Source organism: Excalfactoria chinensis, chromosome 1 (assembly GCF_039878825.1).
Source record: "Excalfactoria chinensis isolate bCotChi1 chromosome 1, bCotChi1.hap2, whole genome shotgun sequence".
NCBI lineage: Eukaryota > Metazoa > Chordata > Aves > Galliformes > Phasianidae > Excalfactoria > Excalfactoria chinensis.
The window spans coordinates 44,228,314-44,249,513 of record NC_092825.1 but is presented as its reverse complement, the minus strand read 5'-3'; the positions used below and the strand labels follow the sequence as shown (position 1 = coordinate 44,249,513).

The 21,200-nt window shown below is 40.6% G+C and overlaps 1 protein-coding gene across 15 annotated transcripts in view; it reads left to right on the top strand.

The window, feature by feature from the left end:
• The window catches only part of ANKS1B (ankyrin repeat and sterile alpha motif domain containing 1B), a 397,279-nt gene that overhangs the window by 339,021 nt on the left and 37,058 nt on the right, over positions 1-21,200 (top strand). For 9 of the 15 annotated variants that reach the window (XM_072327898.1, XM_072327877.1, XM_072327940.1 and 6 more), the window contains 3 exons: positions 2,137-2,244; positions 7,529-7,708; positions 18,728-18,802. In XM_072327898.1, coding sequence (XP_072183999.1) covers positions 2,137-2,244; positions 7,529-7,708; positions 18,728-18,802 — 363 coding nt within the window. The remainder of the gene's footprint in view (positions 1-2,136; positions 2,245-7,528; positions 7,709-18,727; positions 18,803-21,200) is intronic. The other 6 variants (XM_072327887.1, XM_072327920.1, XM_072327977.1 and 3 more) reach the window with 2 other exon arrangements.

Below are 21,200 nucleotides of genomic sequence, written 5' to 3'. Positions count from 1 at the left end.
TTTAAATCCCTACCAGTTCAGATTTGGGGCAACTATCATTTTAGTGGGGGAGGGTGAGGGGGATGAGGGAGAAAGAAGTCAAATAAACTTGCCATGTTTGTGGAGTTTAATGATCTACATTGCTTTGATATTGAGCACTCTTTCTGTGTGCAACCATGTGAACCCTCCTATCCCTTATGTGGAAGTCCCCCAAGACTGGTATCCTCTAATCTCCTGTTCAGCAGCTGTATGAAATCATGGAGAACTGCTTTGTGTGGATTCCTTTACCTGGTTTGATATAGCTAATAAGGCATTCAAAAGCACTGCAGACCTCAAAATGACCCAAGAATTGTAGACTGACTTAAAAATCTCTGGATAGATTCTCTTGATGATGGAGAAATCATTATGAAAGAAATGAGTTCAGTGAAGTGCATTACCTGAGTACAGCTTAAAGCAGCTGTAGTTCATTCACGTGTTTCATACGGTTAAATACTGAGATAAACTGTGCACCCTTCTGTTTAACATTCAGTGTAAACTGAATACATAACTAAGTCTCCTGCGTGCCTCTGGCATTTCAATGTGTGCTCTCCTGTCTCAGCCTTATGAGAGCTTCCGCAGATGTAGGCCAACACAAGGGAGCCTAAGAGGCTGGTGGGACTCCACAGTTCAGGCCTCCTGCTGAGATGCAAGGTCTCAGCCACCCTCATCAGCTGCCTCCCATGTCATAGCCCATCACTTCATGGATTCAGGTAGACAGGATAATCTTGATGTTTGGTGGTATCAGCACAATAAAAGAGCGGATGTGTGAATGATTTAAATTTCCTGTGGATAGGAGGTCACCCCCAGAATGAGGACTGTGTTGCTGTACCATAACCTGAGATTCTGGATCCTGGAGATGCCTTTACAGAGCTGCCAGGCTTTCTTTTTTTTGTTGTTTGTTTAATTTTTTTTCACGAACAGTATTCTTAGCAGTACTGCTTAAACTGAGGTAATTGTTCACTTACGAGGCAGTGTTTTTGGGGTTTTCTGGGGACTATCTCTTTTTCTAGGTTGAGTGAGAAATTCCCCTCCACTGAAGGCTGTTGACACACGGTGGTCCTAAAAATAGTGGGAAGCACTGTCTTCTGGGAATGAATGGAGGCAGCTCTGGTGTATGAAACCATATGCAGCTTGGAAGAGTTACATGAGGATCTGCTGTTGGAGAGCAGAGGCTTGCCTCTACAGTCTCGTCTGCTTTACATTTTGAAGCAATTGCAGCCATTAGAGAGTGTCATCAAAATACGTTTCTTGTTTCTTTTTCCAGCAATCCTTCACTTTCCAACTTTCTGCTGCTTCTCTTTCTTTTTTCCTGTAAACAGTGGTGGTTTTGTACATGGGAGGGACGGGGAGGGGTATAGGTAGGCAGTAACTGCAAATGAATATGAAATGCTTTTTCGGTGGTGTTCTTGGAGCATAAGAGCAGAAGGAATTTGAACCTGTCCACAGATGGTCATGTTTGTGTGCAAGAGATATTTTTTCACTGCATCTAATGGAAGCAGTTGAACACCAAGACAAGTTTTGAGAGAAAGATATCTGTCCTGTTTTTCTTACAGGAGGATGACTCTAAGAGATAAATGCAAATGTGTATGTCATTCAGAGACTACCCACAAAAAGAATGATGCATAGGCTTAAAACTAGTGCTATGTGGTCATTGTGCAGTTCCTTTTCCCCCTTGCTACTGTCTCTAAGTATCTGCTGGCTGTTCCTCCCTTTCTAGTCTCTAATACTAGCAGCCTTCCCATACATGTGAATACCTATAATTCTTGTAATTCACTTTTTGACTCCATCTCTGTTTCCAGTTTCCTCCTCAGGCTTTGTTTCTTTGGCCTTTTTTTTGTTGTTGTTTATTTGGTTTCTCGCACAGCTGCCTTCTCTTCCTGTGTCATTCTTCTGTCCTCCTTACTCATCTGAGATTATTTTTCATTTTACACGTTCATACCTGCTTTGGTGTCTTCCTTCGTTTTCTGTGCTTCCTGTATGCCTTACACAACTCCGTCTGCTTAACCTGCATAGTGAACTAATTGTTAAAGTGCCTAGAGAGAAAATGGCTTCACTCTGAATGGTTCTTCTTTATTTAACGATTGCAACGTTCAATTAGATATTTTGTCACTTTTCCAGGTCTTAAAAATTAGCTTGATCGGTCACCGTAAGCGTGTTCTGGCATCCTTGGGAGACCGGCTGCACGAAGATCCTCCTCAGAAGCCACCTCGTTCGATAACCCTCAGGGTGAGTCCCTACGAGCATTTGTTTGTATTTCTTGAAAAGTCAGAGAACATTTCCTGTATTCAAATGAAACCAGCGGCCTCTGTGAGAGAGATTCAGCATATCTCTCTTCAGCAGTTTATAATGTAGATGTCTTTGGCTGACCTGCTCAGCAACACCTGCCCTTATAGCTACTGCAGAGAACTTGGTATTTTCTCTGTGTGATTCATCTGACCTGGTTCAGATGTCTGCCTTAGGATGAGGCACTGCCTTAGAATTGCCAGCTTATCCTCTCAGCTCAAAAAGCCAACTCAGGAGCAGGTGTCTGCAAGCTGCATATCTACATCTGCCCATAGGAATCTCAGCTCAAGCAATCTGTACTGCAGAGAGAGAATTACCGTTCTCCTTCCACATTTTGAGAATGCTTTGACTTACTTCTCGGGTGTCCTTTCTTTAAAGAGAGCCTCTTAGAATTACTGAGATACAAATGCCCTCAAGGGTTTGCTGTGTACCAGAACTTTCTTTGCATTTTGTTTTTCATTAGTATTGCCTCTTTCAGAAGCCTTGTTGCAGTGTCCTTGGGTGTTTTTCACACTTGCCCCATCTTAATCTCCTACTGTTACACCAAATTCTCTTGATTTCTTTGGTCTGGCATCTTTGCTTTCTTGCTGTCTTCTGTCCTTTCTGAGCTGTGGTCTTACCCATTCTTACTGTATTCTCTCCAAAGGAGTTCATATTCATCAGTTTTTATGTAGATATTTTAGGTCACATCTTTTGCATTTGATTGGATTTGATTATTTTTATGGGGCTGTATTTCTGACTGGAATCTCATTTGGGTCTAAATGTCAAAATGTCAGAGGGTGGCCTCTGCTCCCAAGACTAATTTCGTGGTGTATAAAGAAATAGAGAAAGACAGAATGAGGGCTTATTTTCACATACACTCTGATTTCTGTGACCAGTCAGTTTTCACCCTGCTTATTCTCAAATGCCACATATAGACATCTTAAATCCCTTCCTCCCTAATTCAACCTATTCCTAATGCCATCTCAAAAAAAATGTGACAGAACCCATGGTGTCCTGCTCAAGGCACATTGCACAAATGTGCAGATATTTCTCTTGTATTTTGTATTGGATGAACGATGTGAATAATTTCCTGATGCATGGCAGGTGTTAAAACACTCCAAGGAAAGAGAAATCATGGGCCGGCATTTGAAAGTCACACATTTTTGCTTAGTGCTTTCAGTGCTTTGGATTGGGGAATTAGTTTCTCCTCAGCATGTAGGAACGTTTCCACAGCCTATGTTACTGGTTAGAACTGTATATTTTCAATGAATATTGAAGATAAAGCTGGATGTCCTCCATCTGTAGTTAAAATGATAAAAAGTAGTCTGCTGCTCCACAGCCAGAACTACTGACTCGGACAAATGTTAAATGTCACTCATCAATTTGTGGTATTGGAGTCTTCGTGGAGAATCCTAAAGGAAAGAGCATAAGTTTGGATGAGTCTCCCACCATCTTCAACTACACCATTTCACCCAAGGACACTGAGGACATAATATTCAGTCTGTAGCTTGTAATAATTTTTGCTTGAAACTTGGTTTAAATAAAATATCTGCTGTTATTAGAAGATTGATTTATATCTAATAGAAAAGATTGTTCCTTGTTTAAAGAGTGTATCTTTAAGGTCCCAAGGTCAACCTAAGCACTGCTAACTCTTCATCTTTTTTTGACTCTTTATATTAGTGTTGAAGATATTTCAAAGAGATGTTAAATACTGAGAAAAGGAAGAAGTAGACACATTTCTATGAAATGTATTATTCCCACATTAATAAGGACATGTTATTTTTATTTCAATCTTATGCTCAAAAGTTAGAAAATGCTGCATCTGGGGTTACCTATCCAGCCTTGGTGCATTACAATGCAATATTTAAGTATATGACCATTTTACCTGCCATTCACGGAACCCCATCCTCACCTTGTTGACCTTGGAGGCTGGAAGTTAAATTAAAGGGATGACAGCTGAGACTGAAAACCTGAAGAAGTATTACAATAGTAATAGTAATTTAACACAAAAATGAATTCACTGGAGAGAATTCCCGTTTTTAGGAACTGATTAGAGAAACTCCTGTCAGGCTTCAGGCTTGTCTAGGTGACCTGGGGAAGGATCACTTCCAATCCTGGACTGTGTGGTTCCAGCTTGTGGGACTGAGAGGCGAGGACAAAGCAGATTTCAGTAGTGGAATGTATTATAAGGCATCCCTGCATTCACAGCAGGGTGGGAACATGGTAATGAATACATGGTCACTATTGATAGCACCGTGCTGAATATGTTACAGCATGCTGACCAGCCATCCCTGACCAATGTGCAAATTTGTGAAGGAAATGAGAAAGTGGGTATGGAGTGAGGTAGAGGAATGAAGGAAGGACGAGAGAGGGTATCATGATTAAAGGAATAACTGTAGCTATGAGAATACCAGTTCACACCTGCTTTTGCCACAAAGCCCTGGGATCGTTCTTGGCAAGTTATTTAGATAACTGCCTCATAAACAGCCACTAATTGTATGTTACAGACATTCTGTATATTTGACTGTAGTCTGGAGTCTGATTTATATGAGTGCAGAGCACACAGTACTGCAAATTAGATCAATGGAAGTGGAGTTTTGAATACAAGCAGTTGGAAAATCAGGCAGCAGATACTGTAATTGGGCATCCAAAGCGACTGATATTTATTAGCCTTTGTCTGTGTGTCTCAGCTCCCCATGCTAAAGTGGTGATTATAAAATGCCTGAAATCACAAGATGTGGTGAAAATAAATTGATTGAAGTTTGTAAAGCACTCACAAGCACCATGAAGATGACAATATAAGCCATTCTATCTTCAGAGCAGGATCTGAATAGAATTTAAAGAAGAGGTTTGGGGCCATGAGATGAGGTGAGAATAAAATACTGACTGCACAATAACTAATGATAACACAGTGCTGAGTATATGACAACATGTTGCACAGTCCAGGATCCATCTGTTCTGGGAAAATAGCATAGAGTCATACAGTTATGTCCCATACTATAATGCAGAGGCACCATTATTCCTTTATTTCATGCCTTTGTAATTCTTGCCTCTGTTGCTTCCCTAGCAATCTTCCAATATTGATTTTTGAGTGAATTTCCTCTTTATATGCACTTTGATAAAATATGAAAAACTTGATAAAAGCTGGAGTCTTGATATCCATTGCAGTCTCCTGTCACTTAGATCCACCAGCAGCCATGTCAATCGATTGGTGCTGGCAGTGAGTGAATCATGATCAGGGTAAGAAAGATTTTGTGCCTAGTTAGAAGAGCAGGTGGCAGCCATTAGAAAGGAGTGATTTGGTGCCCCTGTCCTCAGTTTTCGGTGAAGGACAGTGAAGGTCGTGTTGGTGACAGGCCTGTGGAAGCTCTAGGAACAGGCTTTGGGGATGGTGCCTCACCAACCCTTCTGAGAGTATGCAGGCTGCAGCTTTTCAGAAGCTTTTAAGTGGGCCAAATGTAGGTGGATCTGCATGAAGGAGGGAAAAAGACTATTCCTGAGAGGAAAACACTCCTTTCTTTGCCATGGGAAATGTCAAGTACTTGTCTCAGATCATAGGCATCCTAGAGAACTAAAAAAAAAATAAAGTTCTCAGTGAATTAAAAGTTGCTGAACAACTTTATATCCCTGATTTTAGTCAACCAGTGTGGAAAATACTAATCTGATATTGTAATTGCAAGGAACAATGCCACATCGACCGCTACAGTTCAAATATTAACATCACATATTACTATCATTTGAGCACATAAAGAGGTTTGCAGCTTTACTTTCCATTCGGAAGAGATTACAACTCTCTGCTTTCTTCGGCTCTATCTTGTTTCTTAACAGCATGGAGTAAAGTACCTTAATGCTTTTCAGAATTAGGTTTGGTTCTATGTAATCATGCGTGAAATACCACGTTAATTCTTTCTTTAAATAAAAAGGCAGGGTTGTTGTGGGGTTTTTTTGTGGTTTCTTTTTTTACCGTCCATGCACAGTGGAGTAGGTCTCTGCTGCATCTCACTGTTTAATTTCTTCAGGTCCCTTCTTGTTTTTCTGAAATAAAATACATTTTTACAGCAATTGGTAATTTAGTCACTGTGCAAACATGCTCGCGGGTATGTTCTCTGCTCCTGAGAGCTTACTGACAGAGGAGCATCTTCTGCTAGAAACTGAGCATCATGGGAGGAATGTTTCCACCCAACTAGGTGTTACAGCCGTGTTTTTCTGTCCCCTCTGAGTGGTGGCCATGTGGGCTGACTGGGCAACAAGCTCCAGTACTGCTTCTGCAGACTGCAGTCACCAAGGGCTTGGCCACTGGTGTTTGTAAATAGTGTTTGAACAGTCAGTGTGATGTGCATGAGAACAGGTGTTTCCACAGATACCTGCACAGCTGTCTGTCACCAGTGTGGTGGCAGACCTTGGTTAAATGGATGGTCAAGAGGATGTGTTTGGCTGTTTGTTAGATGGAGTTCGTGTGTCTGTTTGCTGTGGTATTTGCACAAGGTCACAGTTCAGCACAGAAGAAAAAAAGGCTTTCAGGCATTCTAGGAATTGCTATTTGGCTTGCTTCTGATATTCAGCAGTTCAAGTTAATGTACGTTCCATGAGACCTATAAAAATGGCAAAGTATCTATATTTTGTAAATGCTCTCACTTTTTTTTTTTTTTTCCAGCAAGGGATGTTGCTAGAGTTCAAATCACTTTCAGATCATTTTTGCTGCTCAGAGTGGCTGCTCAGAAGTGGTGCAAATGTATTTCATCTTACAAACAGCTAGTGCTAAATCACAACTTTGTTTGGGTCTTGACAAGGAGTAACTCACTGTTTTATCCCTGTAGCAGTCCTAGAAAAGAACTGCTATAATGCACAGGGATGTTTCAGAGAATGGATCTGCCACTTGCTCATAGCAGCAGTTAAGTATTCTTCTCTCTGTGCAGGCCCTGCACCTTAGGTAGCACATTTTTGAGGAAAGAGCCAAGTTTCGGAGTGCTGTCTGCCAGCTCCATGGCCACATGCACAGGAAGAAGAGAGCCACCTCTTAGAACTGTCTTATCCTTCTCACATTCAAGTGGGGAAGAGGGGTTTTGCGAAGAAAGATATGACTGCTTCCTCTGTGCCCTTGTGAGCTCGCAGTCATCTCCATAACGTTCATTCACAATAATCTCCACTTACTTCAGGAATTCTTCGTTAACAGTTTTTTTAGCCCGAATAACTGAAATGCATTTTAAAATATGTAGTTTGCTGTATTTTTGTCCTTTCTGTCCAGGAACCCAGCGGTAACCACACTCCTCCTCAGTTGTCTCCATCACTCAGCCAAAGCACTTTCACTACTGGTGGCTCCCTGGACGTTCCCCACATTATCATGCAGGGTGATGCAAGGAGAAGAAGAAATGAAAACTATTTTGATGATATTCCCCGGTCGAAGCTGGAGAGGCAGATGGCACAGGTAGGATTATAACCATACCACTGAAAGGATGCCGTTTGCTACACTTGGTTACAAAGCTGATTCTAACCATAGCTATTGGTCATCCATATATTAAAGCTGATTTGTTAGCCATGAATATTGACAGTTTTCCCAAGCTGTGTGTTCCAGTTTTATTTCAAATTGTGTAAGTTGGTGCGCCGTTTCTCCTGGGAGGAAGAATTTTGTGGGTGTTTAGGTGCCTCTCAGCTGAGATGAAGGTGCCTGCTGCACACCAGAACATGCAGACTCCCTCTGGCACTGCTTCTGCCTCTGGCTTCTGCAGGGAACTGTGGATTCTTCTATTTCTGATCAGTACACATAAAAATAAGCTGGCCATATTTCACTGGCCAGAATTCAGAGGACAGATGATTTTGGTGATTATCACATTTACTAAAGGAAAGGGTCAGCATTCTGCTAAACTTTGTGATCTGAAGATATACTTGAGTATTTAAGAAAATATTTAACTGTTTAACAGCTCACATGAGCTTCACAGCAGCACTAAATTGAGCTGGTTGTTAAATCAAGCTCTTTGTGAAGGAAAGTCTAAAGTAGCCTCCATCTCTAAGTTTATTCACCCAACTGTAATATGGGTAGCATATGTTGACCAGAGTGATGTCCTGTACTGCTCTCATGGTCAGTAAAGTAGAGCTTTGGCACCTCATCAGCAAAAACAGCTGAGATGTTTTTTGAGAGCACGCACTACAGTGCGAGTTGGGCTTGCTTTGGATCTACCATCAGAAGCAGCTGTGCAGCCCATGCAGCTTGCAGTGTGGCTCATCCCAGCACAGAGCAGGATGCTGCCTTCAGCCCTGCCTGAGCCTCCCCAGCAGTTGTCAGGCACGGCCCAAAATAGAGCTTCAAAATCTAGCCTGGAGATGGCAACAGCTATGCAAATAACTGTATTATGGTGAACATAATGAACAAAAGGCTGCAGTCTCTGAGCTAATTGCATGAACAAGAAGAGGTAATTAAATAAACAAGCCAAACAAGGTGCTGCTGTTACCTGGGAACACAGAAACAAATTGAATTCCGTTTGTTCAGAGGACATTTCTAGAGGAAGTGAAATTGCATTTGGTAGGGTGGGGCTGTTTCCTTGCCTTTTCAGATCACCTCATTTTCTGCTGTATAATACTATTGTACAGAATTAAGGGGAAAGTCACCTGGTGAATGAACTTGTTTTTAAATCAAAGTCTGCTGGGTTTTTGTGGCAAGAGCAAGGCTGAACTGAAGCACTGCAAGGAAAAGCCCACTTCTTGCTTTGAACTTCTTACTCTTTGAAGGTCATGAAACTGAGAATTAAGTACCCACTTGCTCATGGCTGAGTAGACTGTGTCATCTACTTAGTTTATTTTATCACTTGGTTTACAAAACCCTGTTCTCACTTCCTCCTTTAGTAACTATCATTGGAGAAGAAAAAAGCCATAGTAGCAATTCTCCCTCTCTGCTTTTCACTCTTTTCTCTTCCTGTTTGAAGTGCTGATATTCCCAAGAGGTATGACATACTCTCATACGTACGGCGCCTGGAGATTTGCTTCAGGTGGTTGAAATTGCTTTTCCAAGACTGCAATATTTTACCTAGCCAATGGGAGAACAATCTGAGCAGTACTACGTGTGCCACTCCAAATTACTTAAAACTAATAAAATGCTTTTTCTTTTTTTTGGAGGGGGATGGGGAGTGGGGGCGGAAAAAAACAAAGTTGGGAAAGGGGCAGTTTGTACCCAGTGCGTGACTTTTCAGTGCCTTCTAACTTTCACTGTGGAATATGGCAGTTATCCTTTGTGACTCCAAAGGGGGAAATGGATTCATTGAAACCATAAGACAGTATTTTCTGTTAGTCCCTGAACTCCAGTCTGTTTGGAGTCTTCCTCAGCTCCGCCCCCAAATTCTGCACTCCCGCTGTATGCATAATTCCTTTGACTTTAATGGGAAAGTCAATGACTCCCTCTGGTGATCATTCTCACTAAATTGGACTCGCCCCATTAAGAGGCTAATCAGGGATTTATTCAACCATTATTTCCCAAAAATAGATATATTTTTTTGCAATATGTTAAATGGTACTCTGTGAAAATTAACCATATTTCCTTCCAGTTTTTCCCCCAAAGCCCCTTTGAAACCAAAGGTATGATAATTACTTCTGGAGAATAAAGGATATCCATTTCATTAATATGAGCATTCCGCTCCGTGTTTTATCTCACAACTTGCTCCTTGCAGTTGGGAAATTCTTTGACTTATGTCTGATCAACATCAACTTCTGAGGCTGATACCAATCCTGCTTGTCAGCAAGAATGCTTCCCACAAACAGAATGATCTAGAGTGATTATTGGAAGTGCTTTGAGCATATCATTTATCTTAACTGCTTCTTTGCTGAGCTGTTTGCATGGTGCTGTATGAATCTGCATGTTTACTGAATGCCATGATAAACACATGCATAGTGTTCTCTGTGATTTTATGAAAGGGTTTTAGGTGTCTAATGAGACTAATGGGTATTTTACGGCCTTGAAGAGAAAGGCAAACACATGTATGAGAATTTTTTCATGGTATCGCTTTCATGGTCTTTTTTATTTCAGAATATGGTAGAATAAGGCAATTTAAAACTTAAAATCTGAAGAGGATATATAGAGAAAATGATGAGATCTAAAGTTGCCATCTTTACCATGGCCTGTGTTTTCACTAATGTTTTACAAGGGAAACATCAAGCGTGTTGATCTTTGCATCAGCTATGAACCAGTATTTGTTGAAACAATGAGCACATCAGTTCAAATCTGTTTTCCTTTGATCTACTAAATGGGTTTAAACAATTATCTAAATGGTAATCAAATCTGTTTGTAAGTAATAGAAGACTTTATTTCCTGGAGGAAGCACTGATTTAAATTCACTTAATGTGGGTGGTTTTGTCTTAAGGCCAGCATGTACCCCCATTCACAGTTCCCCCAGCAGACTGTAAGTGACCCAAGAGGGAAAATCCTAATATAAACAGTGAGGAACAACAGCTGTGGAAGTCACTGACGTCTGACTGGATAAATGAGAACTTCAAAAAAAGGTAGGACAGAAGGTAGTGAGATGGTTTGCTTTCAGAAAAAAATCCAGAAAGGGTTGAATTGTCTGAGTCATCCTTGGCTGTGGATGTTGAGTTCTGAGCCTACAAGTTGTACATTAATGTGAACAAATTAACGTAGTTTAAAATAGCTGAGATTGCTCTTTAAATTGCCTAGACCTTTAAAATAGAAGTGAAATCATGCAGGCAAAGCCTAAGGGCTTTGGAGCTGAAATCAATAGGAGGATCCCTACTGAAGGCTCTTAATTTACCCCTGAGATCACAGGGGAAAAAAAAAAAAAAAAAGGAAAAAAAAAGACTACTTGTGGTGAATAACTCTGGAGGTTATAACACCAAAAGTGTCCTGCCCATGGCAGGCAGAAGATGTAGTGAGCACCTCTGCCCATTGCTCATTGGCAGCTCATGGCACGACTGAGCAGGATCCCACAGTGGGGCCAGGACTTCCTGGTACTGTTGCATACTGTCCCCACAGGTGAACACACCATGTACCCTGAGGTGTGAAAGATCATTTTTCTGAGAGGTAATGGGTGCCTCTCTGAGGCTCTCAAAAGCTCTGCATTGTGTCTGCCTTTGGGGGGGGGCTAGAGGGGTCAGGGAAACGTGTAGTGAGTCAAATTAAGCTTCTTAGTAGGGTAAACCATACAGGGTCACCCCAGTGGGATGCAATGAGAGGAAGGAGATCCTTTAGATCAGAGTCAGAAATGTTATTCACAAATCCTGGAAAGATATGCTAGTTTCCAGAGAGGCTGAACCCAAACTTAATTTTTAAAGCCTTCCCAGGTACATTGGTTCCCATTGTTTGAGGGCTTTTGTTTTTCTTTTCCCCAAGGCACAAGATAACCAGTAAGTGATTTCAGTGTAGTGACTGGGTAGTAAGCTTGTAATGAAGCTTCCTCCACTACTGGGATTATGCTTTGTAACAATGTTTTGTAAATTGCAACAATTCACTGAAGGATTAGGACTGATAGGTAGGAGCTAGTTATTTAAATGGAGATGCTTTATCTGCAGCAGAGGAAAAGTGGAATAAGAAAGAAGAGACAAAATTAATGAAGACACATTTACAGGAAAATAGTGAAAAAACAGTTCTTTTTTTCTGAAACTATGCTTTCAGCTCAATATCTTCCAAGTACCTCACGGATACTGGTGCATTCATTTCTCCAGTACACTGTGGGGCTACATGATTTTAAATTGTTTTCTATTTTACAGCTAAGAAAGTTGAGGCATAGGGATGTTGCAGCTTGACTGACAAGACGGAACTCTTGTCTGATAGGACCCATTTTCAGGTGGTAGTCATAGTGGGTTTTTTGTTTGGTTCACTTTGTGGCTTTGTTTGTGTAGGGTTTTTTTTTTCACTTTCAACCACAGTATGGTATTTTTATTTGCTTATTTCCTGCCTGTTATTCTGTCTCCTTCTCTGCTTCAGAAGGATTTAAAGATTATGGCGAATGGAGAAAAATATGCCCAGGAGAAAAATAATGTGTAAAATGAGATTATCTAAGAAGCAACGAAGAATGGATTTTATGAATGGTTGAAATTACTGGTGAAATAACAGAATTCTTTCCTGGTGGATTTAAGAAACACTAAATACAAAAGTACGGATGCCTAAGTTATTTCATTCTGTGCTTACTTCTAATATTTTCTCAATTCTGCTTTTCAAATAAGAAAAAATAAAAAGAAAAAGAAAAAAGAAAAAAAAATGTGTACACTCTGAGGATGAACAAATGCTGTTTTAAAGAAAAGAGCATAAAATCCAAACAAGATGTTCTGTCGTTCGTATTTTCAGGTGCATCTTGTTTTTAGATGTGGAAAGATGACTTGTCTATGAAGACCTTCAATTTAACATCAAAATAACTGATGATCTATTTTTATTGCATTGCATAGGTGCTGCTGAAATTTGCCTTTTTAATTCAGATACAGATGTTATGGAATAACACCATAGATTACTAAGACTTGAACCATCAATTTGAACAAACCTGCATCTGTAAAACCCTTGAGTATTTTGTAGTTAGTGAACAAGGAAACTGATAAAGGCATGAAAAATGTAAGCAACTTCTGTCTGAACAAAAATATTCATACTTTTCAAAACAGCTACAGAAGCTAGCATTTTAGAACCAAAGCTGTGGGATGTGGATTATACCTACATGCTGCTTCAGCATATGGAATTAAGGAAGTTGCTTCTATATTTGGTACTAATGATCCAAACTAATGCCATAAATACTATACCAAGATGGGGACAGATGTTCTTTATTAATTTACTGTTTTTCACACTCAGTCATGTGAGCTAGAGGCTCTGCATTGGAACGATTATATGAGAAATGGAGGAGAATTATATGAAAAATGGAAAAGGTGAGCTAGCTTCTACTGACAAAGAAACTGTATTCTTGATGAAAAGCTGAATATTTCAGAGACAAAGCTGAATTTTAGAATCTAGCATTTATGTTTTTAGCTCCTGTAAAAGAACTTATACTAAGAGTTTGAGATGCTCTTCTGAAAAAGCTCAGCTTGCCACTTTTCGGTTTTGGTTTTAGTTTTGCTATAATGTAGATACTTCTGCCTAATGTTCAGGACTGAAGCTACACATTTTATTTCTATGGGTGATGTTTGTACAGAAGTTTGCCTCGTGTATGCAACACAAAAGGGCTAGGGAGCACTTGTAGCTGCCAGCACCAGCAGAAGGGGAGTCACCAATGGGTTAGGGCCTGGCCTCTCACCACGAGCCACTGGGCCAGCAGAATGGCTGTAGAGCTGAGAGTGTTTATTTCTTGCTCTAGTAAGAACTGGTATTTCTAGTTTCTGCTCCACCTATAAAAGGATTCCTAATTTCAGATTTCACTCTCCATCTCCCAAGATCTTGTTTCCACTGGAGGATCTGTGATTATCCCGTTGGTAAGACAAGTTCTCCTGAGGGTTCTGGGAATGATCAGGGAAGCAGCATTTATTGGGACTGAACAAGTGCTCTCCCACAGTTCTGAAATATTTGGAGAGGAAGTTACAAAAGGGGCCAGACAGTCTCATTCATCCCATTTCACTTGTTTCTTTCAGCTGTCGCACCCTCAAAGATTGTTTGCCATGCCAAGAGTGATTTTCTGGGGTTTGATCCAAAATTCTCTTCATTTCTGGAGTGAGACTGAATTATAGTTAGTGACATAATTTGCATCAAAGAGAGTGGGATTTGCTGTCTTTTCTTCTGTTTTGTTCCCTATTGGAGATGAGTAGCCAAGAGGTGGAAGCTGTATCCTGAGAATTCATACCCCATTCTGGAATGTCCTTGAATTCTGGATCCTCCCTCAGGGATCTGCATGATGCATCATTGTGGATGCTCTCAACATATTCCCATCAAGTTGTGCTTAAATACTGATAATTATTCTCTATATGTGTATTTCAATTTCTTGTGCAACCACTGCATTTTGATTCAAGCTAGTTTGTGTACAGGGAATGGTCTCATCAAAAGTCACCCAAATCCTGCCATGCTTCTCCTTTCTGCTGCTGATTTAGCAGTCCAGTTTTCCAACAAAGGAGGAAAATAAGATCTGAGATCATTCATAAAGAACAATGTCATTATAAACATCTTGAATTTTCTTGGCTCATGGAAGCTCTGGCTGGTAACACATTGCAGACAAGATCACACGTTTTCATTAGCTTCAGTTTTGTAAATGTGTATATTAATATACAGAAAGCCAGACAGACAATGCACACATCCACGCACATATTCCTGAGTGTTTATTTTACATGTCCAGTAGCAATATCAGGAGGTTTCCAGGGGCACGAGGACAAGGACATGGTGACTGGCTTTACAAACAGTTTTGCTGTCCCCCGCCTTTAGGCTGACAATACTTCCAAAATATTTCTTTTCTCCTTACCTAAATATTCCCCAATCCCTTCTTTAGATCTTTCAATATCTTCCATGACTTTCTGAAGATAAATGCTACTAGCTTAGGTAAATCTTCAACATCTTCTTGAGTTCCATCAAGTTGACCAATGCTGAATATGTCAGGGCTGTCTTTTACCCAGCTCCTGTTCCTTCTGAATATGCAGTCCAGGTATAATTTTCTGTTGCTTTACTTCTTTCTTCTCCTTATAAATAGTACCATTTCCATAATCAGTCTTACTGGTGTGTGATCACTTCCAATAATTTATGCCTTCTGATTATCAGCAAAGTCAACCCTTTTATTCGAGATGGAGATTAAGTTAACTTCTTGAGTAATTTTGTTCACTTTACAAAGTACTAAGTTATCTCGATCACAGTCAGCAGCGCTGAAGACCAGTATATGCCATGTCCTACATTATTTCCAGTAAATCTATGAGTAATTAGAAAGAGTTGAAGCAGATGGGAATGTGGAAACAATTTGTGAAATGACTGGCTACTAATTTCACTGCAGGTGTCTGAGATAATTAGGCCCTGTTGACTTCTCTCACAGATGAAGTTAGCAGGAACAGTAAGAAATACCATTTCTAGTGTAAATACGTTGTCTTGAAATCATGTTAAATAAATAGAAGTTAAAATGTCCTTAAAATAACTCATGTAAAAGATTGTCATAAAGTGAGTCAGTCACTATATCAGAACTCACTACTGGGCAAGTAAGGGAGATGAGCAAGTGGATAGCAGGACATGGAGCTTCATCTCCTTCCTCTAGCATTGTTAGCCAGCCCCTGTATCATGAGTAGCACATGGTAGGAGCTGTGCTGTGAAATCCGTTCCCTTTCTCTTCCTGTCCATCAGAGTTGTTTCCTACAGTCACTAGATGAAAATCTTTTACGTATGGAACATCCGTAGCTGTAGTTCGGACTACAGTATCACAAAAGTGTAGTATCATACTGCATCACATTCTTGTTGGAGCGTTGTTCTTCCCAAGTGATAAATACATACAAATAAGATAAATGCATGCTTGATACTAATCATACTAATTAGCTTTTTTTTTCTTTTGCTGTTGTTTGCCATGTTCCTTAGGAAGATGCTCTTCCACAGGCTTTCTGTGAGAGTGGTATTAGGTGCCCAAGTGTATTTCTGATTATTATGGTGGAAGTGCATACACAGATTTAGTTCTTTTCCCTCTTTTATAGGGCATATGTTTAGGGAACTGAAAATCGGGTGTTCACTTAACCTTTCTCCTTTCCTTGGTTTCTTCCACTTCAGCACAGGGGTATGCAACTCTCACTACTTCTCAGGGGCATTTCATCATTCATTAAAAAATTCATTAAAAAAATTCAGCACTTTGAAGGCATAAAATATGCATAAAGGAAATGCTAAATATTTTTACAGTGGGGCAAGGAAAAGGTTGGTTTCTGAATTTGAATTCATTAACTTCTGTAAAATTAATGTTCCTTTTGTATGGCATATCAGTACCTTTGCCACTCAAATATTAATGAGTGTGGAACTGTATAATGAGTTTTGCATGGCTGTACTTCCCACTGGCCATTCGTATATTCAAGAGACATTCTCATTTGCTGCTGGTCCTTTTTTAATAAATCAAGTCACCTGTACTTAAAGGCAATTTAGCTTAATCCTACATCCTCCAAACCATTAGTCCTGGAGGTAAGAAACAGAGACCTGGACCCAGAACACTTGTCTCTTGCAGGTGAGTGCTTCAAACATCTGCCTTTATACACTCCTCTTTCGCCAAGGACTTAAAAATAAGAAGCACTTCCCTTCATTTATAATAGGGGTTGAAGACAGCCTGTCTTCTGCTGCTTTAACCTGGGGAGGAGGAAGGTGAAATACATAGGTGTGAATTCCCTTGGCCAAAGCCGGGCATCAGATTCAGAGCTCCCAGCTCTTGAAGTGAGTGCACCATCCCACAGGGTTCTCTCTGGGACAGGAGGAACTGGGTGGACAGCACAGCTTGTGAAAAAGGATTAATTCCCTGCCATTTTTTAAAGCGTGGCAGCTTAAAGCTTGCATGTGCACTTACTGCAGCATCATTATATCTATTCCTGAGTTAGCACCAAGGCAGCTGTATCTGTATCATGTGTTTATTTATACCAGCCATTGGCAGGAGGCACCAGGCACTGCTGCCTAAGGGCAGGTCCTCAGGAGAGGCAGAACTGGAGGACAAGCTCAAGGTAGTGAGAACCAACTGTACAGTACAACATCACAGCAGCCCTTTGCCAGTACCTTCAGTGCTGGAGAGAAATGAAATGTCTATTAGTTTGCAGTGCCATGCTGATTTCCTTACCGCTTTCAGGACCTCAGCAAGTGCATCCAAACAGCACTGAAGGATGTTTTCTTGGCTGCCAGATGCTTGGGGATGCTGCACCTGGCAGGGAAATGCCTTCATTTTTATTCTGTTCTTGAAAAGCTGAGGCATAGCCTCAGATAAGGAATCACAGTGATGGGCATGGATGGGGCACCCAGAAGTAAGTTGACATGCCTGACACATACAGGGGAAAAAATGATAACTAGTACCAAGTGGTGAAATATCTTAATAGTGTGCAACAGGAGAAGCTGGAAGGGTGGGTGCTGCTGGCCCTGCACCAAAAACACGTGTTCATTGTAGGGAGGGGTCTGACTGCAGTGTAGCAAGTTGCAGAGGTTGAGGCAGCAGGTAGTAAACCAAAGCCGAAGTTTTAATTAACTAATTTAATTAACTAATGCTATTAAAACATAGAGCCTTGCACATCCCTAAACAAAAGCAAAGAACTTCAAAAACAAGATAGAGAAGAAGAAATTAACTGGATATGGGAAGATTTAAAAGTTACTGAAGCTGGGGGAAAGAATGTGTGTGCATGCACTTCAAATCATGAAATAAGGGACAATAACAACATTAGGCAGTCACCAGCCTGTCTGGCAGTTCAGTCATCTATCCAAAGGGTGCCAGCCTGACTGATATTGACCAGAGCTAGTGGCCCAGCCTGGCGGCAGCCAGGTTTCAGACTGCTAAAGGTAAGAGCAAGAGCCCTATTTCTGAGTGGAGTTGCACTTTCAGGGGTTATCTGTTCTGAGCATTGATGCTGAATTCCTGCTGCTGCCAAGGACCAGCAGTGCACACTCTGCTGCTGTTAAATTACTGATATATTAATCGCTAGCTATTCTGGATGCTGCAGTTGAATTTTTCATGCATCTCTAGTGCCTTTTGTTGCTGCCTGCCTGAGGTACTGTGGGCAGCTCCTATGTGTAATGCTTTGTTTTAGTTGCCTGGCTACTGTAAAATGCTGTCTTAGCTTTTGCTAAGGTGCCACAGATGCTCTCTTGATGATTGTCTAAACAAGGAAATATGTAACGGGTGCTCATGAACACTGCACTTGCCTAGCTCTGTTGCTTTTGCTAGAGATGCTATGGTATGCTTACTTTGCTTGGCCTACTACACACTATCTATAAAACAACATAGAAGGTGAAAAGAAACCTTTTAATTGCAAAGTGGAGCCATGGTCAGTACCAAAGGTAATATTATCTGTATCTCTGTATGCAAAGGAAATGTTGTTGGAAGGAGACGGTGGCTGACTGCTTCACTCCATTGCAATACATTCTTTTCTGATAATTGTTACAAAGAAAACTAATCTTTCCTGTTGACTATATTGCAACATTTTTCCTTTCCTCTATTATGAAAGTCTCCAGCAGAGTGGTATTCAAATATTGAAGCTTAATTAGGGGTGTTGACTTCAAACTCCTTCCCTGCTGAAAGCTGAAAGTAACCAATATTTCTTTTACTCCCTACATTTTCTGCTTGTGCCTGCATAACTTTATCTCTTTACATCACCAGCACTTGTTACTAAATTGTTTTCTTGTACTCACAGTTTGAAGCCTCTTCTAACATCACTGGATAAGCTATGTTTCCTCCCAGTCATCCAAATATATTCTGTCAGCAAATAAAAAAAAAAATTACTTTTAACAGCTGTTTTACTTCTTTCTTTAATGTTATTGCAAGCCTTTTCTTAATTATTCTTGCCTTTTGGCAATTGCGGTGCATTAATATTTACAAGATGAGATGTAGTTTTCTGTTTATATTAGCAGTCCTCTGTCTGTGAGATCTGGACCAACCAGAATGCAGGATATCCTTTCTCCTCGATCCATCAGGTTCATAATGTAAGATACAGTGATAAATGGCTATGTTGTCACTCTATGGATGTACAGTCTGTCGCCATGCTGTTCTCTTCGGATGTCATGTTGTTGGAATTACAAAAAAAAGTTTGTAACCTGTCCACCCTCCCTTGGGACTCTGTGTGCGCGCATCGTGTATCGTGCCGTGTGGTCAGCGTATGTTGGCTGTATGATGCGCATACAGGATGTGGAGGTGCCAGCAGCAGTCTTGCTCGGTGGGAGCTTTGATTTCTGTTCCTGGTGTTGTTGTTTGCTCACTTCTTCAAAGCATGAAACAGTGTAAACAGCGCAGTTTGCACAGTTTCAGCCCCACAATGTGTTGTGCTGCCCTTTCTGTCTTAATCTATAGGCTTTGCCCAGATGAGGAATGTGCTGTGTTTCCAAAGGCAGTAAGGCTCTTTTTAGAAATCAGAGGTAGCATAAGGCAGTGCTCTGAATTTTCATAATTTCTGTGACAAAGCCTCATGTGCTGTGCAAGTGAAATCAGAGTTGGTTTCATCTGTACTGCAGTGTGGTGAGCACAAGAGGCAGGAGTTCAAACTTGGCCAAGCACAGCTGTTCTGGGGATCATAGAATCATAGAATGGCTTAGGTTGGAGGGGATCTTAAATATCATCAAGTTCCAGCCCTCCGCTGGAACTGACCCCGACCAACCTGGCCTTGGGTGCCTCCAGGGATGGGGCACTCACAGATCTCTGGGCAGACTGTGCTGGTGCCTGATCACCCTCCAAGTAAAGAATTCCTTCCTAACATCTAACCTAAAGCTGCCCTCTTTTAGTTTAAAGTGATTTCCCCTTGTTCTGTCACTGTTAGACTGTGTAAAAAGTTGGTCTCCCTCCTGCTTGTAAGCTCCCTTCATGTCCCGGAAGGCCACAGTGAGGTCTCCCCAGAGGAGGGAGGACCTGTAGATGCTTCTGTTGTATAACTGCCTTCTCTCAGTATTTCTGTCAGGGAGGAGCCATTTTGGCTACTTAGCTTTAGTCTTTTAAAACATAAGTACACCATGAGCCTATTTCCATCATTTCAAAAAATAAAGATAAAAGCAACTAAGAGGATAATAAGGAAATAATTAGGATTTGTCTGGCCTGCAGAACATTTAAAATTCTTACAGAGTGAAAATTATTAATTTTTCAGCAAAAAGCAGTGTGTCTGTGTGCTCTGATTTACTGTTGTCATGGTAACTGATGCATGTTCCCATAACTAGTCATGAGGCCTCAACAGGTGAAGAGTTACAAGATGTAGGCCTAGATAAAAATGAATATGCTTGTGCCACTAAAAACCAGGCCTATTTTTCCAAAGCAGGGATGTTTTTTAACTCATCATTTTAATATAAAGATGAAGCATTGTAGTGAGATTTGACTATCTCTTATCAAGGTGCCTTTAATGCAAGTCAAATATGGTTCTCAGGGAATGACGTGAACTAGAATAACCTGTGCCACAATTGTAAAAATGACCTAGTAGTAGTAATCTACTTCTACAGTTCATTTGACAACAAGTATCTGACCCTTCCTAGAGCCCTGAAGTGCACATTCACCCATTTTCTGCGTTATGAAGCACTTCAAGGGCATGAGAGATTGGTCTTCAAGTCTGTAGCCTTTGTGGCTAAAACTTGTCCCTGTAAAAGCATTGGAACTCATACATTCTGGCACCTTGTTTGAAAGAGCTTTGAGATGCAAATTCTATATATGCAAAACATGGAACAAAACATCTTTTTTCTCAAGGTGACTGAGGCCAGTGAGAGGAAAGACACTGACTAGAGATGTGGGGAGGCAGGAACACCAGAGCACAGGCAGCCCAGCAAAAACCACGTGAGGAATTGCACAGCTGTCTGATGAGCTGTGAAGTGAGATGAGGATTAAATGATCTCCTGCCTTTCTGCTACTTCAGATAGATTTTAAAAAATCTCCATACCTATATTGTCCCTTAAAAAGTACATAAGCTTAAATGTTTGATTATTTCTTATAACTGCAAATTAAATATTCAAACAAGACAATCCATATCCTATGAGTATTTTTAAAAACTGAATTGAATATCATAGTTGGTCCCACAAGGCCATTTACAAATGTTTCCACAGTGCTTGAAAATGCTTGAGTGCTTATTAAAGGCCTGAATCTCAGTGCATCAAGCATGAGCTGTTCAACTCCATCTTCTCAGATTTACAATTAGTTGTAATTCGTATTTTTCTTCCCCCATACTTTGTCTCAGCTCTTCTGCAGGTCAAAGATGTTCTTGAACCTTTATATTTTAGCTAGAGTTCATTGCCATCATGACACAATCATAATCATCTAAATCTCAGAGGTTTAGTATCTGACTGCTTTGAGACAGCTGAAGAACTTCTTTTTTTCCAATAGAGGTTTTTGGTTTTTAAGCCTAGATGAGATTTC